We start from the raw sequence: 21911 nt of genomic DNA on the forward strand, positions 1-21911 counted from the left end.
CGCCGCGGTTGGGATTACTCGACTTTCAATTAATAGAATTACATGGGCGGTGTTTTCCGAGTAATAGTTACAATATTAAATCGATATTCATTTTATAGTACGTTGCAGTTTTTCGTAGTGAAAACTAGGGTTAAGGTTAAAAGGGGCTGGGCCTATGGACACACCCCCTGCCAACTTTCAACGTCGTTCTTTAAGACATTATGAAGACAGTTCTTTATTTCATATATAAAACAATTACCAAGTAAACTGCCCACAAGCTTCTCCAAAGATAAACCGTGATTTGGAAGAAAGGCGTTGGTTCTAAGAACACGTCCATCGCCAATTTCCAATTCTATTTTCCTGAAAATGATTTCACAGTGTGTATAAAACAATTGTTCATCGAACTGCCCACGATTTCTAATAAATAAACCGCGATTTAGAAGAAAGGGGTTGGGCCTAAGGACACGCCCACCGCCAATTTCTAATGCCATTTTCAACGAATTAATTTCGTAGTGTGCATAAAACAGTTCCTCGACAAATGGCCCCCGATTCCCCAAAATTCGTCCGGGAATTACAAGAAAGGGGCGGGGCTTAAGTGCGAGCTCCTCCCACCGTTCCACCGGTTCGTCTCTCGTTAAATGACCGGCCTTCTATAGTTTGTGACCAGCGATCGAGGAGAATCGTTCGAGACGATTGTAGACAGTGATTGTGCGAGAGTGTCGCGGATTCGTCGATGATCGATTGTTGGGAGCGGCAGTGCGCGTCGGACATCATCGTGCGCCACCGTGACCGACGATCTCCGATCGGCAGCGAGCCGACGTGGTGGTGGTGGTGGGTACTCGAGACCGGTCGCCCGGTCCTGTACGAATCGGACACGATGTGCAGCAAGTGCAGCGAGTGTTGCCAGGGGTCGCGGCACAGTGTGGACGCGAGCCCCACACCTGGATCCGATTCCGACGTTTCAGGTAATCAAACGGACCACTCGAACAGCCAATCAAACCGCTATCTCTCTCGGCTCACAGATCTCATTCTGCGAATTACTACGTCCAGTTTGTGCTCGTCAAACTGCTTCCCAACGGCCCGAGAAAGAAAACTCATGTTTATCCGCACGAGTTTCATTTTCTCTTTGAGATTCGAATGTTGGGGGAAGGAAGCATTCGAAAGCGGTCAGAAATATTTTCTGATCGATGTCAGTCTTTCATGTTCGATTTTTTAAACTATTTACGATGCGGTCTTGTTAAGGCAGTGTAAATACTGTAATTAATTGCTGATATATTTATTAATAAGAATGTGGCTATACAACGACTATAGCAGGACTAAAAACTAATTTAGGTAATGTGAACTACTTAATGGATTATTGAGAACAATTTAGAAGCAAATTGAAAACTAATTTCTGAAATTTATAATTATATACTTTGCTCTCTACCTGTGAGTTTAAGGTGGAGTTCTTTGGAACCGCATAGTTTTGTAAATAATTAATCAAAATAATTACGACTCGATTATTCGACGAACTCTATAGTTCTCTTTCTAATTCTATGATCACTTGTGAAACGAGACTGAACCGCTTTCGGATGCCTCCCGGCGCGCATCGCGTCTCCGCGACGCCCTCTTTCAGCTCGGCGTCGTCGCATCCGAGAAATCGTCCGCCGAGTATCTGGTTTGCATGACAGTCGTATAAAGAACGAGGTGGGCCGGTCCGGCCGTCGCGATGCACACCCTAAACAAGGTTACGTCCCCGGGATTGGAAGTCCGCTAAAGCAGAGCGGCCTCGGGGCTGCAGCCTCGGGCGGCGCTGTTCGCGCAAACACCCGCCGCCTTTTGACTTGTAGATGCGGCCGGACCTCGCCGGGTCTCTTGCTTATCAGAGAGCGTGTTTCGCGCCGCGAGATGTTTGTCATGGAAATGTCGCCGTAGGGGCCGGGGGTATTTTTTCCCCGTTTATTGAATCGTTACGATCGTCGGCGGAGCGTGCGCTGGCGCGCGGGCGCGATCGCCGGAGAGAAACGGGTCGCGAATTTATATTCATAACTCCCGCGCGGCTGAGAATGCGGAAGTAGAAGGGGCCCCGTGCGCCGGGAATTCGCCGGCTGAAATATGCAGCATGATTGCCGAGCGTGTCTTCCCTTTGACTAGCCGGCGAAGAGCGCCGTCTTTCCGCGGAATTATTCGGAGAGCGGCCGATTTCAAGGTCGTTAAGACTCTTCAAACGGAACCTGCCGCGTCGCCCCAACCACCCCGGCACCGCGCTAGCCCATCCGCCGGACTATTAAGAGGATCTTTTCTGTTGTAGGACGGTACGGAAGGAGGTCGCGTAGAAACGCGGCCGCGAGACACATAGGTAAACGTAGGCGAACCTTGGTGTCCTTTAGCTAGTCGCCCTCCGTAGCGTAGGCTTGACCCAGACCCCGATCTTCTCTAGACACAGACAAATCTCCATTACGCACGGAGACTCGGCTTTTCAGACTCCCGGCCGCAGCCTAGTCTCCTTCTGAACGGAGTACTCGGTTTCCCTGTAAATGCTGTCAGGTCCTCTGTCGTTCTCTAGATTCGCAGACTCGGCTATATGGACGCGCGTAGGACGGAAGGGACGCGGAAACGGAACCGCGGGTTCGTTCGAGATCGCCGTCGCTTCTTCAGTTTCCGCGTCCGGCGGCGTTCCCTCTCGTTCCACCTGCTAATGGACCCGTTTCTCCTTTTTCTTGTTACAGAAGAGGAGTGGAACTCGGATGGCAAGGGTCGACAGTCCAACGACATCGGTGAGTCTCACGAGATTCATTCCATTCGAGAACACTTTCGTCGATGATCCCCTCTCACGCCTCCCCTCCCCCTCCCCATCTCCCCGAACCCTACCTCTCTAGTCGGTTGTCTCCCTCGGATCGATTCGCAGTGCGATTCGCGGATCTCCTTTCTCTCGCACGCTCGGCGGACTCGGCCACCCCCGACGTTCTCCACCGCGCGCTGCTCGATATTACAGGCTTAACTTAACCCCTGGAATCGGCGTGGCCACTGTCAGGTTTCCTCGGTTCGAGTTTCAAACACTGCCAGCTCTACGCCCCTGCTGCCACCCACTACCCCAATCTCTTTCTCTCATCCGTTCGATGTGTGAAAACGATACGATATAACCACCCCTCCCGCGCGCCCGCAGTCGCTTCCCTTTTAACCCTTCCGCGTGCGACCCCCTCGGCCACGCCGATACGTATTTTTGCTCAGTGATTCCCTATCGATACCGTCCCCCATCCCTATGGTCAATTTTTTTTTTGGGGGATGGGTGAGCAATTTATTCAGCGGCGTATTAGCGTTTTTATGTAACGCTTTTATGGCCTGCGGCGATAACTAGGGAGCTTTTCCTAGACTGTTTTATGGATGTGTGGAGGAGGGGTGAAAATTTCGGGCGGGCATTTTCTCAGCTAGTTTTTTTATGAAATACTGCTGGTAATAAATTAGTGTTATGCGATCGTTTATTCAGCGACGTTACAGCGTTTTATATCGCATTTAGGACAGGATGGTGTCCAGGGATCTTTTCAAGGTGTTTCAGGGTGTCCAGAGGCAGCGTGGAATTTTCTCATCTGGTTAGCGCGAGCCTGCTGATGTTAAATTATTAATAGATTTGATGTGTTTTGTTTTAAATTATACGTTCTTAAAATGATGTAATTTTTCTAAAACTTGTTTAAATTACTTGAACTTTTCTGTAATTATTAGAAGGTCTAAGTCTCTGTAAAATGAATGAAATACTCTTTTTAAAATTTCACTATTACTTGGGGTGATAGTAGAATTTTAATAGTAACAAGTAATAATAGTAAGAAGACCGTCGTCCTCTTATTTTTTATCTGAGCTTATGATGAAAATTTAAAAAATGCATTTGGTACTCGTAGACTTATATGCATAATGAAAATTTTCATTTAAGTATTTCAATCATTGTTCACTGAACTAGTCACTCTAATATTTACAGAAAAATTCAAGTCATTTAGAGCAGTGTCAAAAAAGTTATATCATTCCTCAAATATTGACTCAATTCCAATCTTCGCTGTATGCGACACGAGAATCAAGTGACGACGACTATACTCGTGAAACCCAGCTACCTGTTTAAAACAGTGAAAGTAATAACAATAACCAAGAATAGTTAAAAACGCTACGGAAATGATTAAATAATGGAAGAAACTTAGTGCCTATATGTCTTACAATTTACACAGACAATACTTATTTTTCACTAAGATCCGCAGTCTAATTATTGTTGCCAATGCGCTATATGATCATAGTTTCAACGATTATTGTCGTTGAAAACTTCTGGGGGGGAGGGTGGGGATGGTAAGTTATTTATATTTAATTCAGGAAACACTCTGATAATGTGTTTTGGCAGCGAAAGACCATTTATTTCTCGGTTTAAGCGGAGTGAAAAACGTGGAGAACGAAAATCTCGCTGGGGCGGAACTTGAACATGGACCGCACGATTAGCAGTCCAACGACCAAGTACTGAGCTAAATGGCGTTGTTCAGAAGAGTACTTACGGCCCGGGTACTAGAAGCGCACTAAAGACGGAGTACACGAGGATTTCGCGTACTGCGCGTACCGAACTTGGCGTCCTCGCATCGACAATGTTCCGTTCGCGCTGTAAAATTACGAAAACGAACGGACAGCGCTAACAGTTGGATATTAGTCGTAGGGTTAAGCCCTCCTCGAAGCCCTTGCCGGCGACGATTCGAAATTCCCGAATGTCTCGGCGAGGCGATCGCATTCCCATTTATGCGTGCGTGATCCAATAATCGAATCGAACGCCCTTAATTCCGAAAAGTGGATTCTGCAGCGCGGCGATCGTGGCTCGAATTCGCCTGGAATATTCCGGTGGCCGTTGTGTGTACCCGGATTTTTAACGAGCGAAGAATTTATTGAATTTTCGTTAATCGCCTGCTGGAAATTAATAACAGATAAATTGACGAGCAAAATGAAATTACGACGGAAGCGTTTCGGCATACAGAACGCGGGCGACCTGAGGCCGATAAATCTCCGTCGAAAACTACGAACTGATATATACGCGCAAACATTGACAAACGCTTCTGGAACTCCACCAACAGGAAGGAAGTCCATCTTCAAACAACCCCCATCGCCGGATGTGAAAGCATACAGAACAGACCTCGCTATCTCTCGCCACAAGAAACAAACCAGAATACCATTCGCGCAATCCCTCGTCGGATAAGCGATGCACTCCGTCGGTCCGCGTTTCCGTCGTTCGCATCGGCGGAAAGATGGCGCGGCGAAGCCGATTGCCACGTGTCTTTCACGTGAACACCAAGCTGCTGCCATCTACCGGCGCACGACAACATCCGTTGAAATTTAAAATTCGAATTCGACACGTTTCGATTATTTTGCGATGTAATTCATTGCGAAAATCATTTATCGATTTCGATTGAAATTTTTAGGTTCTAAAACGTCCCTTTGTTTTGATGTTGATGGATTGTTTTGGCGAAGTTTTTAAAGTATTGATAGCTGAAATTAAAGCTGAAAGAAATGTACTTTTTAATGATTGGATAAATAATTTTGGAGTGTGTTATGATTTTAAAGTTTTTCTTTGCGTTGGGATTAAAATGTGACTTTGTAGAAATTTTGCAACTTCTGAAGGTTTAAATTAATGTTAGGAATGTCTATTTTAAGGTAGGGTAATTTTTTTAAAAATTATTAAGAATGATATTTTGGAAAATTTAAAAATTTCAACTTCTAGCTCGGAAAAATGTCTCCATTTTTAAGGGTGAGCTGAAATTAATTTTTAATTACATTCATGTGAGAGTATTCTTATATAACGTAGCTTAAATTAAAGCATAAAGTATCTATTTTAAGATAGGACATATTAAATTTAAAAAGTATTATGAAATCATACTGAAAAATTGAAAAATTTAGAACACTAGCTCGAGGAGGAGTGACTCGATTTTAATACAAAATTTCAGTCAATTTCAAATTGCATTCCCGTCAATCTATTTTAACGCAACATAGCTCCAATTAAAGCTGGAGGCGTCGGCTTTAAAATCAAGTAGCTGACGTCAAAAAAGATTTGCAAGATTATTTCGAAAATTCGAAATATTTGCAAGCCACTTGGAGAATAATATCTCAATTTTGAGAAATGACTTAAAATCCGTCTAAACCTGTATTCCTGCAGGAATTTCTTGATTTTATTAATTCCGAATTAAAGTTGAAAGATCCTACTTTATAATAGATTAATTTCAGTTCCATAAAAATTCCAGAGATCTCTGAAAAAAATCGAGAATTCCAAATCGTAACCTCAGAGCGAAACAATTGCATACCAAAGCTACCCTTGAAATCGATTTTAAAGTACGTTCCTGCAGGAATATTTGAACGTTCGACGGCTCAACTCGAAGCTGCAAGAATAAACATTACTATCCCCTTAACGGCGCCATTTTTCTGCGACCCTTTCGACCCTCGTAAAAACCGGCGAATGCCAACCATTTAATAGAATATGCAATCCGATCAGTGTCTCCCGAATGCAAACTAGTCCGCACTGCAATTTGAACGGTGCATAGGCGCTGATAGCGCCTCAGCGCGGCAGTTGCATTCACTAGAGCTAACCGGCGTCGTCGTGGCGCTCTAGGACGCCCGTGGGCGCCCTCGCGGACGGTGGACGCCGGTCGAAGCGAGTCGCGTGTGTGCCAATCTTTTAAAACGGTGCTCTCTCCCTCGCCACACCCTGGCGCCGGTTTCCCGTGGAAAAAAATCGCGTGGCCCGTAACAACGCCTCCATCCCACCTCCATTCATCAACCATAAAAACCATCTAGCCCTGCACGCGTGTTTCCCGTTCGAAAGCCCCGAAACCCACGCCCCTCTATCCTTCGGAAAAACCACCCCCGTGTTCCCCTCGCGGCAGTCTCGAGCTTTCCGGGCCGGTGTGCTTTGCAAAAAATGCGTGCCAACGCCGGTTCAGTGATAAGATGATCCGAGAGGGTCAAAGATGACCCGGCGCGGTCTTATCGGGCTGAAGGAGGGACCTCGGGATGCGGATCGACGCCGCCGACCATTCTGGAGGTGCGTTTCCAAACCGATTTTCAACGTCGATTTTTCTCGTCTCGGTAAAACCGCGGATTTCCTTCATTGTTTTCTTTTTTACCGTTTTTATTATTTTTTTTTTTTTCGTAACTTCGATTCGAGCGTATTGGAGGATAACGTAGCTCCTTCCGGTGGGCCAACGGCGACGCTACGCGGATCCTAGCGCAACTAATATTGATTATAAAAGCGGCGGTGGCGGCGGTGACGCCGGTGGCCGGCGTCGAGAGGATGCTGCCGTCGGTTACTCTCGTCCTCGGTTATTTTTCCACGTCGATCGAATTCCGTGCACGCGCCTCGGGCACCCGCTTCCGGGGCCCGGGATGATTTCTCGTCCGCCCCTGGGCCGCTCCGCTCGAAGACCCTTTCTCGCTGCCAAAGGAGTTTGTTGCTGATCGGCGTGGCCACACTTCTTCGTCCGGTGAGTAACGTGTACCCGAAAGCCCCGGCCGTCCAGCGAACAGGTTGTTGGTCTCCCGTAGTACATCGAGCCCGCGACACGACGCTGCCGACCTTTATTCTGTTTACCACGCGACCCTCGCCGAACGCCGAAAAACCGTGAATCACGCCGGGGGTGGGTGAATCGGGAGTGCTGCCATTAACCTAACCCGAGGCTTAGAAACTTATCAGAGATGCTAATCTTCGGCTCGCTCGAGTTTCGAAGGGAAAGTGCAAGTTTCTCTTGCGTTCGTTCGATCCGTCAGAGATTTCCTGGATTACGATCGATCTCGCCACGAGATTTTTCTTCTGCGGCATGGGGGTGCCATTTTGGGGTTCCACTATTTTTTCTCATAGAAGGAGGACATTTCAAAATCAATCGCAACGATGATCCATTCGTCAGAAACTTATACTTCAGTCTGTCGTAATTTAATCGTCTCTGTTTCATTTACAAGAGTCTCTTAAACGTCACCGACGTATTAACTCGTCGACCTTTAGAAATTATTCAAATTGTCAATAATATAGCTCTATGAAAACGCTGTCAAAATATATCATCAGAACTTAAATACAAAAAAGAATAAAATTCTTGACCAATGACGAGTTAATACGTCGCATCTGGTTACCAGAAATTATCCCATGCGAGCTTCACAATCCTCCACAACCCCGTAAACTATCCCCAGAACTTTTAAGTCAAGAAGAACATTATCCAGAAGACAAGTAACGAGTCAACGAAAAATTATCCGCACAAAGTTCCTTCAAAGTTTTTAAACCAAGAACCTGACTAATGTCACAGTGCTGTGACCGACGAGTTAACTCGTCGCACCAGTAGCGAAAGATCGTTGACCGTAAAGTTGAATGACCCTCGCGCGAATTTTTTCCGTGGTTCGAAAATCTGGCGTGAGTTTCTCGTGTTCGTGGATTCGTCGTCGACGAGTTAACTCGTCGCAGGTAATGAGCGGCCGAGGTTTTGCGACACGTGGACGGGCAGAGAGCGTCGCTAAATAATAACGTAGAAGCGCGCACGCACGTGCACGTGCCCCGGAAGGCTTCGATATAGATTTTTTCCTGGCGGCACGCGCTCGATTCAGAGCCAGCCGCACTTACACACCGTGGAGAAACACGCTGCACACGCAGGCGTACCACTCACTATACTCGATTCGATGGGGGGATTATGGGAGGCACGGTGAATGCACCCATCCGACAATGGGATTGAGACGGCTGTTTATATCGCAATTAGACTGCGGATTTTATGCAGCTATAATGTGTTCGCCGGCTTTGTAACGAGGTTAAATATTTACACAGAAATTCTACTTTCATCTCGCTTCTTAAATGCAGCTATTCCCAAGACGTGATATGCAAGAGAGATGCGTTTTAACGCCGATTATTTCGACATAAATGCACTGTAGGCGCACCGACGCGTTTCGACGTGCAAAGCGACGTTTTGCAAAAGTGTGCAACGATTTCGCTGTGAGAACGTTTATAGCTCATTGTGTATATTAAAGTGTCCATATTAAAAGTTGCTGGCTGATGAACTTTCTTCTTGCTAATTAACACGTTCGCTACCTGCTTCAGACGTGTTTCGCGATTACGATTTCATGACATAATTATTGGAAATCGTAGCATATTAGATTTCTCTTTCACGATATTTTTATCACGTTTTATAAGAGATTACGATCTATTTAATACGATAAATACTGGAAATAATATATTAACTGTGTCAAGAATTAATATAAAAAAACTTTTAAGGTTATGTGGAGGTTATATAATCGAAATAATATGTTTACTGTGTCAAAAATTAATATAAAAATACTTTTAAAATTATGTCAAGGTCATAAATCGAAATAATATGTATACTTTGTCAAAAATTAACATAAATATATTGTTACGATTATGTCACGGTTATAAGATCGAAGTAATATATTCAATGTGTCAAAAATGAAATATACTATTAAGAATTGTATGCATTTATAGCAAAATCGAGTAGATGATACACAAATCACTATTACGAGCTATTTAACGATTCGATATTTATATTTAAATTATATTATTTATAACTCATAATTTTATTATAAATGTTCAATTTATATTTCCTAGCGATGACTCGAAAAATTGTGGAACTAAAATGAACTAAATCTACTAAATTGTGGATAAAATCTTGAATAGTAAAATATTCCGTTGTAAAATTCCGATGTTGGAATTATTGTAGAACGATGATAGTGTCTCGTATAGTTCGACGGGAAAAGCGGCGGAGAGTTTTCACGCCTAACCTTGATACAGTCTCCGGGCTTCATTCACGGGAGGATGATCGTCGCTCTCCCACGCTCTCTTTCTTTTTTTTTCGTTAGGAATTTCTCGCGTTCCGCGTCATCCATTTTCACAGGCCGGTAAAATTAACCGTGGCTGGCTGGTTTCGCGTTTAGGGCACCGTCCCGTCGGCGGAGGGTACGATGAACCGCGTCGATATCGGGCCGCGATTATTTTCGTCGGGATCGTCGGGTCGGCCGTGTTGCGCGAACGGCCTCGTTATTTCGGTGGGGAAGCTGGCGTGGCCCAATTTCCAGAAAATCTTTAATGGCACGCCGGATCGCTCTCGTGAAAGCTACGGAACGCCCGCGTAAACGCGATCGAACGCCGTACGGTTGTTTATGAAAGTGAGCCGTCGATTGACGAACGCGTCGTAACTCTGCTACTGTAGGAAATGCGAAGATCTGCGCGGTTAATTCGTATCGATTCTAAGTACGTTCCCATGAGAATTTTTGAACTTCCGATAGCTTCGATTAAAGCTGGAAGAGTGTGCTTTAACATGAATTTATTTGCATTCGCTGAGAAGTTTGAAGCTATTTAAAAGGAATCGGATAAATTGAGGAAACTCGATTCACGTTTTGGAATAGAGGGTGCTCGTTTTAAGGGATTAATTGAAATTGTTTTAAAATATGTTAACGTGGGGATGTTTAGACTTTTAGTAGCGCATATTAAAGCTGTAAGGATGCTCTTTAATATAGATTCATTTATATATGCAGGTAAAGTTGGAGATCGTGTCGAAAAATTCAAGAATGTCGACTAACATTTTGAACTCTTTTATGGGACTATTTTAAGAGATCCATTTGGATAAATTTTTTAATGGGTTCTCCTGAGAATTTTCCATCTTTCTATAGATTAAATTAAAGCTGAAAGAACGTACTTTAATTATAAATCCACTTCCATTTGCGAATAAATCACAGACCATGTTAAAAAATTCGTGAATCTCAAACCACGTTTCAAGCTGAAACATTACGTATCTTAAAGAGTTACTTCTAACATTTAAATTATTTAATTAATGTTAAATTTAAGAACCTTGTGACCCTAATTAGATTTACATCTTTACGATCAAATAACCATCCTGCACTGTTAGCAATAAACAATCCGCGTTCGTTTAAAAAAACGTCCGAAAACCCATGAACGATTCTATTCTAAAATCTATTTCTCAAAACCCATGAACAAACTCGATCCTAAATGACCTCCCGTGCAAGAAAAGTGCAGAAAAATCGTAGACACAGACAATCAGGGCCTCCTCAAAGGAGACGATGACAGAATGGAGTCGATTGTTGCTCCGAGAGGAGGGTCGCAATCGAAGGGATCGATGCGCCGTACTCGGCGGAGTCTTATCAGGAATTATCGGGTATCTCCGGCGAGATTAGATTTCTGGTCGGCCGTGGCGGCAGGAGGGGAGGGCAGGCAAGTCAGTCAGTTAGGCTCGCGGGTATAGTGCCTCGCTCTCGGCGCTATTCTGAAAATAAACGCGTTCGAGATCTCGCGGCGCGGTCGCCAGTGTCGGTCGCATCGTCGCGCGCGCCGCTTCGGGATTGCTCGTGTTGTGCCTGCGAATTGGTGTCGCCGACAGTGTGCAACCTCTTTTCCATTTCAGCGTGACTCGTAACAGGCTAATCGCGATTGCTCTTTGGATTACGATAACCAGGTATCGCCGTCCGATAACGTCCAGACTGCAGTGTCCGCGTAGAGAGTAGACCTTCCGGTAAAACGGTCCTAGTCACGATCGTCCTCCGCCAGCAGAGAGTTCACGAGGGGTCGGTCTCTCCGATCGAGACCTAGACCCGTCATCGTCATCGTCTTTCTAGGTCAAGGTGAAGGCGCCGGACCCCCTCAGTCGGTGATTCTAGCTTCCGTCCGGTAAGCCGGTAGCTCCGAAAGTTGCGGGAGACGCTCAGCATTGTAGGGGGACACGGTCGCGTAAAACTGACCTGACGCAAGCTGGCTGGCTCGCTGGTTTCCCAGCTCGAGTTCCGAAGAGCTGGGATCGTCGCAGTCGGATGGTTATCAGGAGACGGTGCTGATAAACGCTGGAGCCGGAGTCCGATTCAGTCGGATCACGCCCAGTTCCGCGATTCTCATCGGTATGCCCGGTTCGCCCCGAGTTTCGAATGCCGCGACTTAAATCTGCGATCAAACCGCCTCTGTTCTCGAGAGTTCAAGACCGCCGAGGTCAGACTCGAGACCGCGGCTCCGTGTACCGGCAGTGCTGAATCCCGGCGAGTGTCTCAAGTGCCACGTTCACCGAAGGCCCGCGTCATCCTCCGGTTTTGCGCCGGCTTCTGCCGCGGAACTTCCCGGCTGGTTCGGCCGCTGGTCGTTCAACCGATGAAAAACTCGGCTTTTGCCAGTGGCTGTTGGCACGCTGACATCCTGGACCGTTGAACCGCGCGGGACCAACGCCCTCGACGAAGGAATCGAGCCCGGCAGGCGCAGCGGCCACGATGACAGCTACGTCGGAGCCCATCTCTTCGGGACACTGTTTTCCGGCTGGGAAATTAAGTTCCGAACAGGGTTGCTCCTCCTAGTTGTCGAATCCACGGGCTTTTAACGAATTTCGATACGGCCCGAGAGTGTCTTCCCGTAATGGACCACCGCGTCTTCGGGCGCCGGCACCAGCGAGATAACTCGACAGGCGACGTTTCAATTTCGCTTGTCGATCAACCGCCGTTATTGATAGATTCCAGAGGCGATTGCGGCACGTGGACGCCCTGGCCCGACGTTGTTTTCGAAGGCTGCGGGCCTGCGCCGGGATTGAACGGAAATATTAGGTCCTCTTGTGTACTGGATGATATCAATGAAATGCTGACAGCGATTTTTATCGAATCCTTTATGATCTCGACGCGGTCCGTTCTATTGGCGACGACGCGATGCTAGATTTTTAGGGGTTGCTTCGGGGCGCTGGTACAATACGTTCCCGGAGGAGCTTTTTATCGTTTAAGAGCTTGGATCGAAGCTGGAGGAATGCGCTTTGTGTTCGGTTGTTTTAGTTCGGAAATATTTTTAGCATCGTTTCGAAGAATTGATAAATAGGCGGGAGTATAGAGGAAAATGGTACTTGTTGAAGAACCTAATACGATTTGATGTTATAGCATTTTGTCGTTTGCAGTTTTGAATGTTACTCAGCTGAAATTAAAGCTGAAAGTATATGCTTGGAGGTAGGATAGATTAGATTAAAAAGTAATCGTGATATCGTGTTGAGAAATTGAAGGAATGTAATGGCCGATGCAAAGAGAAATGGCTCGATTTTATGGGATAACTTTAGGTCGGTTTCAAGATATATTTCCGTGGGTTACTTTCAGGTAACTTAGCTTGAATTAAAGACCGAAGCGTGCGGTTTACGGTGGGATTTATTAGATTTAAAATGAACGGCGATGTCGTTTTAAGAAATCGAACAAACTTCGCCACTTATTCGAGGAAAACTGACTCGATTGTAAGAGGAAACTTTATAACGATTTTAAGTCCTATTATCGTGAGTCTTTTTTGATAGAATTTACCTTAAACCGAAGCCAAAAATAACAGCATTAAGATATGGTAGATCAGTTTAAAAATTAATCGCGAGATCATTTCGGAAAATTGGAAGATCCCGCAAACCGACTGGAAAAAAAATCTGTCGATTTCGTGAGGCAACTTCAGACCAGGAAGTTATGTTCCCGTGGAAATTCTTCGCTGAACTCGAATTAAAGCTCGCGAAAATCACTTGGCTCGAGTGAAAATTTTTAGGTCATAGCAAAAATTCAGATTAGCCTTACACTGGATCGAACACAGATTCCAATTTTTTCGAACACATTTAGATCAATTTTAAGTTGTGTCCCCATGGAAAATTTTGACAACACCAGGGCTTAAATCAATCCTGAAAAAGTGCACTTTAAGACAAACTCCTTTTAACCCTTTGCACTCGAACGGCGACTCTGCGGCGCCATTAATATTGTTGTAACACGTTCCAAAATTATTTTCATAAATATCATTAAAACATGGATTGAACAAATTGATGGAAGAGTAATTGTTATATGAGTCACGAGACTTAATTTCACACGCATACAATAAATTTTGTTATATAAAATGGAAGCACTAAAAGCCAGAAAAATTATTTTAGATTTCCAGTTGCAATGTCTTCGAGTGCAAAGGGTTAATATCGATGAAAAATATGCTACCATAAATAAATCAAAGAAATTCAGTCAGTAATCGTGGAAAAACGTTTGAATATTAAATGTAAAATTGATCCCCATGCGATCAATTTTAGAATATCCTCCCCTGCGTATTTTTTAACATATCATAGCTAAAATTAAAGCTAAAAGATCGTAGATTGCGCTAGAATCGTATAAATTCTCAGGAAAAAAATCGTGATGTTCGAGAGGGGTTCATGAATCTCGGAAACCGCGGTAGACCAGCGTATCGTGTTTCCGATCCGAAAATCGTCAGATTCGCGCGCGATCGGCCGAATTTTCATGGAGAATAGTCGCGTCGGAATGAAGGGAGCCGGTTTCTTGATCGCTCGGCGGATCTCGGAACGCGGGGCCACATACGCCAATTACACGAGACGCTGATCGTCAATAAGCCTCGGCTCGCGAGACGGCTGCGGATCGGAGCTGGGTAGTACGCGCGCCAGCCCGCGCGCCGGAATCCCAGGCTCGTCATTAATTGAACGGCCGACGTCGACGTCGACGTTGACGGCCGCGGCGGCCGCGCCCGACCTACTTTCGTCTCGCGAGCCTCCGTCGTCGTCGTCGCTCCGATTAATTCGCAGCATCCACGCACGGGTCGCGTGCCATCTGAATCGCGTACGCCGCACGTTGTGCCGGCTCATCCACGCGAAACGCTGGCCTGCCTCGATGATGGATCACAGACGCCGGAATTCTGTACGATTTCCAATTCCGCGCGTAATTTCCTAATTATTCTTCCTGTCTCGACAGATCTCAGAATTGTTCAAACGGTTCGTATGTAATAGAGACAACAATCGAGGCTATACAGTGTAATTGCTATTGGGGAAGACCTGGGTTAGATAGTGGGTGATTGATGTTTTGGAACAGCAAACAAGATTCGAGTGTAATGAGGACAATTATCGTTTTATTGTAAATACTTTTGAGAAGCGATTGTATAATAGATTCGTAGGTTAGAACATTTCATTTCTCAATGGAGTTTTAAAGGTTTATTACTAGCAAAGGAAAGGGATTTATTTTCGATTTATTCTTATATTTTACTTACTGCTATTTTTCACTAATTATTATTTTTTCCTTATTATTACTCTTTACTTACTACTATTTTATTTATTTAACACGTTGACGCCGGCGCGGATATTCACGATTTTCTCTGTGAGTCGGCGCCCGAAATTTACAAAAATTAAATAATTATGTTAAGATTATAATATTGAATTTTTATGTTTTTACTATTGAATATCTGTTTACAATGTTCAGATAAAATAACATAAACCTATTTCGTAGTATCCATTTTGTGAAATGCATGCAAAATAAACAAAATGTACGCAGCCCGCGTGTCTGACACGCATGACCCACCGGTGGGTCAAGCCGTCGTCAACGTGTTAAAGAGACAAAGAAACGCTTACGTTCAGAACAGACTTCTTCGAAGTAGTCTTAGCAGCAAGTGTTATAATAGAAACAATTATTGTCGACCAATGGTGTCCCAGAATCTTAGCACGTCTCAGCCCGAAGCAATCCGTCGAGTTTGAGATCGAACAATGATCGAAGCGTTACTGTAATTCTCGTCGGGGAGTATCTTCACGGCCGGCTGTTTTGTAAGCAGCGCGAGGCGGCGCTCGCAGAAGGCGTCCTCCGCTTCCGGTTCGTGGAAATGTATCGAGCAAATCGCTGGCTGGCACACGTGCCGCACTCGAAACTATTTCCGGCGTTTTCCACGAACCCGTTATTCTCGGCCGAGTTACCGGCAAATGGGTCGATGCACCGGAGAGAGAGAGAGAGAGAGAGAGAGAGAGAGAGAGAGAAGGTGCTGGACTGCTCCGGGTCTTAATTATCAGAAATCCATCCGAGTGGAGGATCATCGAACCCCGTGGCAGCTCGTCCATCAGCCAGCCCCGGTATTCGGACGCCGCACAAAACCCCTTTCACCATAAAATTCCTCCGACGAATCTAATTATTTCGACGGCCGAAACAGTCTCGAAAACATCGGCCGCTGAAAACTCCAACCCCCGTAAATGTCAATCGGGTGAAGAAGCCAATGTTACGTTCTGTTTAATAGTTCTTCGATAATCGAATGATTTAGATTCAATTTGATCATAATACTTTAAAGAAATCTGTTTCACATTTAACATTTCTTTGTTCTTAAATCAATAAATAATAATAAGTAGAAAATAATAACGAGAAAAGACTATAGCAGGTGGAAATTGGTAGAATACAATAATGCGTAAAAGAACGATAACAAGTAAAAAATGATAACGAGTTGAAAGTAGTAACTAATAAAATAGGTAGTAATGAATAGAAAACAATGACAAATAGAAAACAAGAATAAGTAAAAAAATAAGTAGTAAAACCTTGTCCTCTTGTTAATAACGAACCTTTGGGCGTCCACCAAGAGAGCTCGCGGTAGGCAGGGAAAGGATTAAAAGGAGATCGAGGTGGTTCCGTTGGGCGCTCGGTTCCACTAAATAAAGTGATAAAATACGCGAATAAAACTGGATTCGGCGTGTACCGGTCCCGTTAAAGTCTCGCGAGTGCATGGCCAGCGTAATTGGCCGACGCGGGAGGATCAAGGGCCGTGATTAAAGGTGCGTCTCCATTTGTTTTGCAGGTGGGTCCGGCAGGGGGGAGGGTGAGGCAGGCTCGAACGAGATACCGAGTGGTAGAAGAGGCGGTGGTGGCGGTGGCGGCAACGTGGGCAGCGGAGGGGGCGGCGGAGGAGGAAGCATATTGGGGGTCGGAGGAGGCGGCGGCAGCGTCGGCGGGGGCGGCAGGAGCGGGTCCGGGGGTGGGGGCCGGTCGAGGGACGAGCCGAGGAGGCACACCCTCGGCGGCGATCACCAGCCCTCTCTGCATCATCAGCAGTTCAACGCGGCCCAGCAGCTGCACCCCCTTCATCCCCATCATCTGCCGCCGCCACACGGCCAGTACGGCACGCCGCCTACGCTCCACACCACCATGGATCTCGAGGTGAATCTTTGCTCCCGCAACATGTAAATACAGACATTCACCACTCTCTTTACTTATTTACGCTCTCTCACACGCCCTTCTCACAATTTTTTCTCTGTCTCTCTAATCTGTTTTGATTTTTCTCTACTACCCCGACCAACGCCAGGACTGCTACCCCACGCTCAGAATGGTCTTTCACACTGGCATACTTCGCCGGGTCTCGATTATTCTGGGGAGAAATGCTCGGCCAGCTCGGCAAATTATTCGCGGAACTGCAACGGGGTACGGTTGGTTAGGGTTGCCATCCGGCCGGAATTCGGCCGGCCTAGCTGGAATTTTCACTTTAAAGCCGGTTGCTCTGGTATCGACCTCTATCGGCTTATCGAGAAGCCCGAATTTCGTACATTTTATTATTCTTGTGAGAATTAAGCATTAATTTGCTGTTAATAAGTCAATTCGATTCCCTAGGATGAGATAGAATATTAAACAGTATAAAGTGAATCAATTTATCATTATTTATAAGTACTTTATTTTAGAAACAAGTACGTAACTCTATAAAGAAAGGCAAAGGATCCGTTAAAAATGTGAGATCACTATTTTTATACTAATATGAAATTAAGGATAATGTTAACAAGTCTTCCAGAGGTGGCAATCCATAGTACCGTATCCGTAATATTCGGAAGTGAAAACACGCGACTTCCTTCCTTCCTTGGAGATATTAATTCGCGACAAAGATAATTTAATTTTCCGTAATACTGACTTTACCCTTATAATTGTAGCACTAATGAATAGTTGAGTTTCTCCTTATTAAAACGAACCCAAACACGATGTGAAGCGGACTAGCTTAATTGATAACAAATCTCGACTCAATTAACTACCACACTTTGCAGAACCATCAATTTAAACTTTCTACGGAAAAATGATTCATTATATGGCTCCAACGACAAATAGAGTCCTGCCTATATATGTATATAGAGAGGTTACCAAATTCTTAGAGTCGTCTAATTTAAAGTTAGTCGAGTCGTGCGAGTTACGCGACCCACCCTGTATAATAATAATAATCTTCCCGTTAAACGTGGTCCGATTCACGCCGTGTTTGTACTCGTTTTAACCAGCAGAACCTCAGCTATTCACTGGCGCAACAGTTATAAAAGTAGGAGAAAAGTTACTGAAAAGAAAATTTTTTTTACGTTCTCATCACAGAGTAAACTATTCCGCCGGGCGGGAGATTCGAATTGCACGAACACTGTAGAAGACTCCGATTGGATACGCGATTTCCGATCGATCGCGGCGGTACGGTGGCCGTCGGGTAACTGTGCAGAGCGACCGCAAACATCTATTTTAACCTGACCCAGAATCATCGAGACGAGGCTGCGTTCTTCCAGGTGTTTTTATCTCTCACTTGCCCCTTGGTCTGGTCTCCGGCGTCCGCGGAACCGCAGGGGCTGCGAACGGTCGGAACGGAATCCCGTCGACCCGTGGGAATTGCGAGGAAAAGATGGCGCCGGCCCTGGCACGATCGGGAAAAGCCGAGCGTAAATCTCGCTGCCGAGAGAGAAAGAGATCAAAGGAAAAAGTAAAATGCACCGCGCGCGCCGCGACGGTAATACAAATTAGCGGATCGCGTGCGCTGATCTTAGCATCCGGCGACCGCGTCGGCGTCGGCGAGCGGCTTTAACGGACGTGTTCCGAGGTCAAGAACCGGTCGTTCAGAAGGGAAGAGGTTAATTAAGCCGCGTGTCCACCTACACCGCGCTGTTCACGGTTACTCGCCTACTCGAGAGCAGCCTTTCATCTCGCTTTTCTACCTGATCTTCCTCCCCGCGGTATTATCTTCGTTGAAGCGCGCTGCTTCGAACGAAACCGCGTTAAGACCTGCCTGGGACCCTAATTGGGCGCCGCGTCGAACGAAACTGAATTGCTTTCTCCGGATCAAAATTAGCAGGCAATCGTAGCTCGATCGAAGCTCGAGCCCGTGAACAAATATTTTATTCGGGATTGTTGTAAAAATTCGGGTGTTTCGTTTCGGCGGGGTTACTCGCCGGCCGTTCGCGGCGATGCGAAATCGGTTCCGTCGAACTGGGTTAATATGTTATTTGAATAATCGTTCCCGAGTAATTCTGTGCAAACAGTGTCCGAAGAGGGCCACGGTACATATTTCACGTCGCGAGCACGGCGGCAAATATTTGCGAACGGTCGAACTATTTCGGAGGTTCAGCGAGATAGCTCGTTATCCACGGCAGTGGGTGGGGCTGTTTACTCGTCGGTGGGCGGGGCGGGCAGCGGACACGTCAGCCCCTGCATTCCGCGACGCCGCTTTTTCCAAATTTACATTCTATAACGTTGTTGCACACGGAGGCCGAGCTTCCAATTCAACGAAAAATTATTTCTCGGAAATTGTTTAACGAAACTTCCGTGTGCGACGATTGGTGATTAATGTACAACGACACGCCCTCCTGCTCGATCTGTCCCCCTCCCTCACGGTTGTGTTTCTTAATGCTGCTCGATTTTTCCTCCCACTCCTGTCGAGAGTGGCCGCGTGACAACCGCGGCCACGCCTACTCGCCCGATAACGCGACCCGCAACCTTGCCGCAACGATTTATCCCGCGAGAAGGATCCGTGGATCACGCGAGAGGGATCCAGAATCGGATCGACAAGATTGCTGGTCGTGGGAGATTCTTTGCAGGACTCTCGGACCCGACAATTGGGTCCGACCAGCGACCGGATAACGAGACCAGCCCACGATGCCGGATCGAACGCCACGCCCCCTTCTAACGAACAGCGTGACCCCCCACTCTCTTTTTTCTGCTCGATGCATATACACGCATATACATATACATTTATCTAACTGGTTTACTTGTGTGTGTGTTTCCGTGTACCCGCCGCCGCTAAACAGATGGGGACCAAGTCTCGCCAGAGAAAGGTAAGGCACACTCTACTGTCTTCTTTTTAAATCGTCTCTTTTTCGTTCTCCGATCAACGTGTGTCCGATGCATGACCATTGTCTTTCGTACGTCTCGATGTGGCCGCCATTTTTCTTTTCAATCGGACCCCAGGATGCCTCGCTGCTCGCACGTCGAACTCCCTCGGCGAATCTTACGCCTAACTGGAGCGCGGGCTGACTTTTGTCACGTGCTTTTCTAAGGGATCACCGGGGGTCCCGGTTGCGTGCTCGTAGAGAGGCATCGCTGCGATTTAAGGAGCAACTTGGGCTGGAAAGTTTGACGACGGGGGTAAACTTTCCAGCCGACGTTGACGATGGCTCGACGACGGAGAGCAGAGTTTACTGACTGGCTTTCGCAATTGTCTTTTCAGTCGCCTCTTCCGCGCGGTTTCCCACCTCCCAATTCGGCGATGTTGTTCGATGACGACCCGGGCATCATGTCCGAGGTGGAGACATCGAGCACCGGATTTAGACGGGGTGGCAAACAGAGAAGCAGCCTCCCCGTCGTACGGACCCCCAGCAAGACTTTGGAGCGACCATTAGGTAACACACCAACCGCTCTAGCATTAGGATCGCCTTGTTGCTGCCTCCCTGCTCGAACCTCTTGTCGGACATACCTGACGACACGATGCGTTTCTGTGGACGATTCCTTAGGTCTAGTGTTCCTGCAGTATAGGAACGAGACGAAGCGGGCGCTCCTGCCGAACGAAATCACGAGCATAGACACCGTCAAGGCGCTATTTGTCAGAAGTTTTCCGAAGCAACTCACCATGGAATACCTAGATAGTCCTCATGTCAAAGTTTATATACACGACAGCAACAAGGACATGTTCTACGAGCTCGAGGACCTCAGGTAACTACCAACAGAAACGCCGCGCTAATTCCCTGCCAGTCCGGGATTACAGTAATTTGTCTCACCTTGTCGCTCGACTTGGAAATGAAAACGGACAGCTTGGAAACGGCAGATACGATTATTCGAGCTTTTTATAGCTGTTAATAATTGTCGACTAGAAAAACGAGTCGCGAGTTTCGAATAATCGTGTCGCCTCTTCTTGAATTGTCCATTTCTGTTTCCAAGAGAGGGACAATGTGAGAGAAAAAAGTGGCGAACCCAAATCTAGGGCTGGACGCGAACTGAAAATTATTGAATTGTGGAGCTCTTTTGAGTACAACATTTTCTGTCGAAAGAAAAAGAAAAGCTTTTCAGATTTACCATACAGTAATTCTTTATAAATTATCCCTGGTCTTGTAAACATAAATCGAAAACTTAAGAGTAATCGTATCTCGTCTTCCTAAATTTTCTATTATTATTTATATATACCGTGTGTCCCATAAATCACTCGCAATCGGGAAGTGAAGGGTTCCTGAGGTAATTTGAAGTGACTTTCTCCTCTGCGCAAATGTAATCTACCGTTTTATTTACGAGTTATTAATTAAAAACGCTGACCAATAAGAGGCGAGCTCAGCTGCCTAACATCATCCGCGTTCGCCTCTCATTGCTCAATGTCTTTCGTTAATAACTCGTTAACGATACCTCGGAGAAAATTTTTGTAAAGGAAAGGGTCACATCGAATGACCTCAGAAACTTTTTCATTTTCCCATTGCGACTGTCACTTGGAACATCTTGTACATTGTCTTCGTCCTCTGGCGCGACATCCTTTGATTTCGCAACCGTGTTAGCAATTCAATACCGTGGACATAACCTAATAGCTGAACCGCGGAGGTAAGATAGATAGAGAAAATAGGAACAGTTCGCTGAAATCCTGACGGGGATTCGTGCCTCCTCGGATCGGGGTTCGCTGCGATCGGTAATCCGGGACCGACGAAGCCCTCCGGTAAATACGGAGAACTCCGGCTGGATTCTACGATACCAACCCGATGGTCGGTTTCAATTTCAGATCTCATCTGCGAGACATACGGGATCGCAGCGTACTGAGACTGTTCGAGAGCTCGGACGGCGTGACCGGGATGCCGGGCCCGCTGGGAATACCCAGCGGAGGATCAGGGCTGCCGCCGCACTGGGAGGATCAGAGCTACTTTAGCGAGCCGGAGTTCGACAGCGAGTACCAGCACCAGCACATCCACAAGAGCAAGGTG

General features: G+C 46.2%; 1 protein-coding gene across 14 annotated transcripts in view; it reads left to right on the plus strand.

The window, feature by feature from the left end:
- Positions 1-21911, plus strand: part of LOC144473278 (uncharacterized) — a 159281-nt gene that overhangs the window by 92353 nt on the left and 45017 nt on the right. For 12 of the 14 annotated variants that reach the window (XM_078187014.1, XM_078187013.1, XM_078187009.1 and 9 more), the window contains 6 exons: positions 2688-2735; positions 16532-16890; positions 19767-19793; positions 20186-20357; positions 20469-20667; positions 21713-21908. In XM_078187014.1, coding sequence (XP_078043140.1) covers positions 2688-2735; positions 16532-16890; positions 19767-19793; positions 20186-20357; positions 20469-20667; positions 21713-21908 — 1001 coding nt within the window. The remainder of the gene's footprint in view (positions 1-2687; positions 2736-16531; positions 16891-19766; positions 19794-20185; positions 20358-20468; positions 20668-21712; positions 21909-21911) is intronic. The other 2 variants (XM_078187016.1, XM_078187017.1) reach the window with 2 other exon arrangements.

The sequence above is a fragment of the Augochlora pura genome, chromosome 7 (assembly GCF_028453695.1).
Source record: "Augochlora pura isolate Apur16 chromosome 7, APUR_v2.2.1, whole genome shotgun sequence".
Lineage (NCBI taxonomy): Eukaryota > Metazoa > Arthropoda > Insecta > Hymenoptera > Halictidae > Augochlora > Augochlora pura.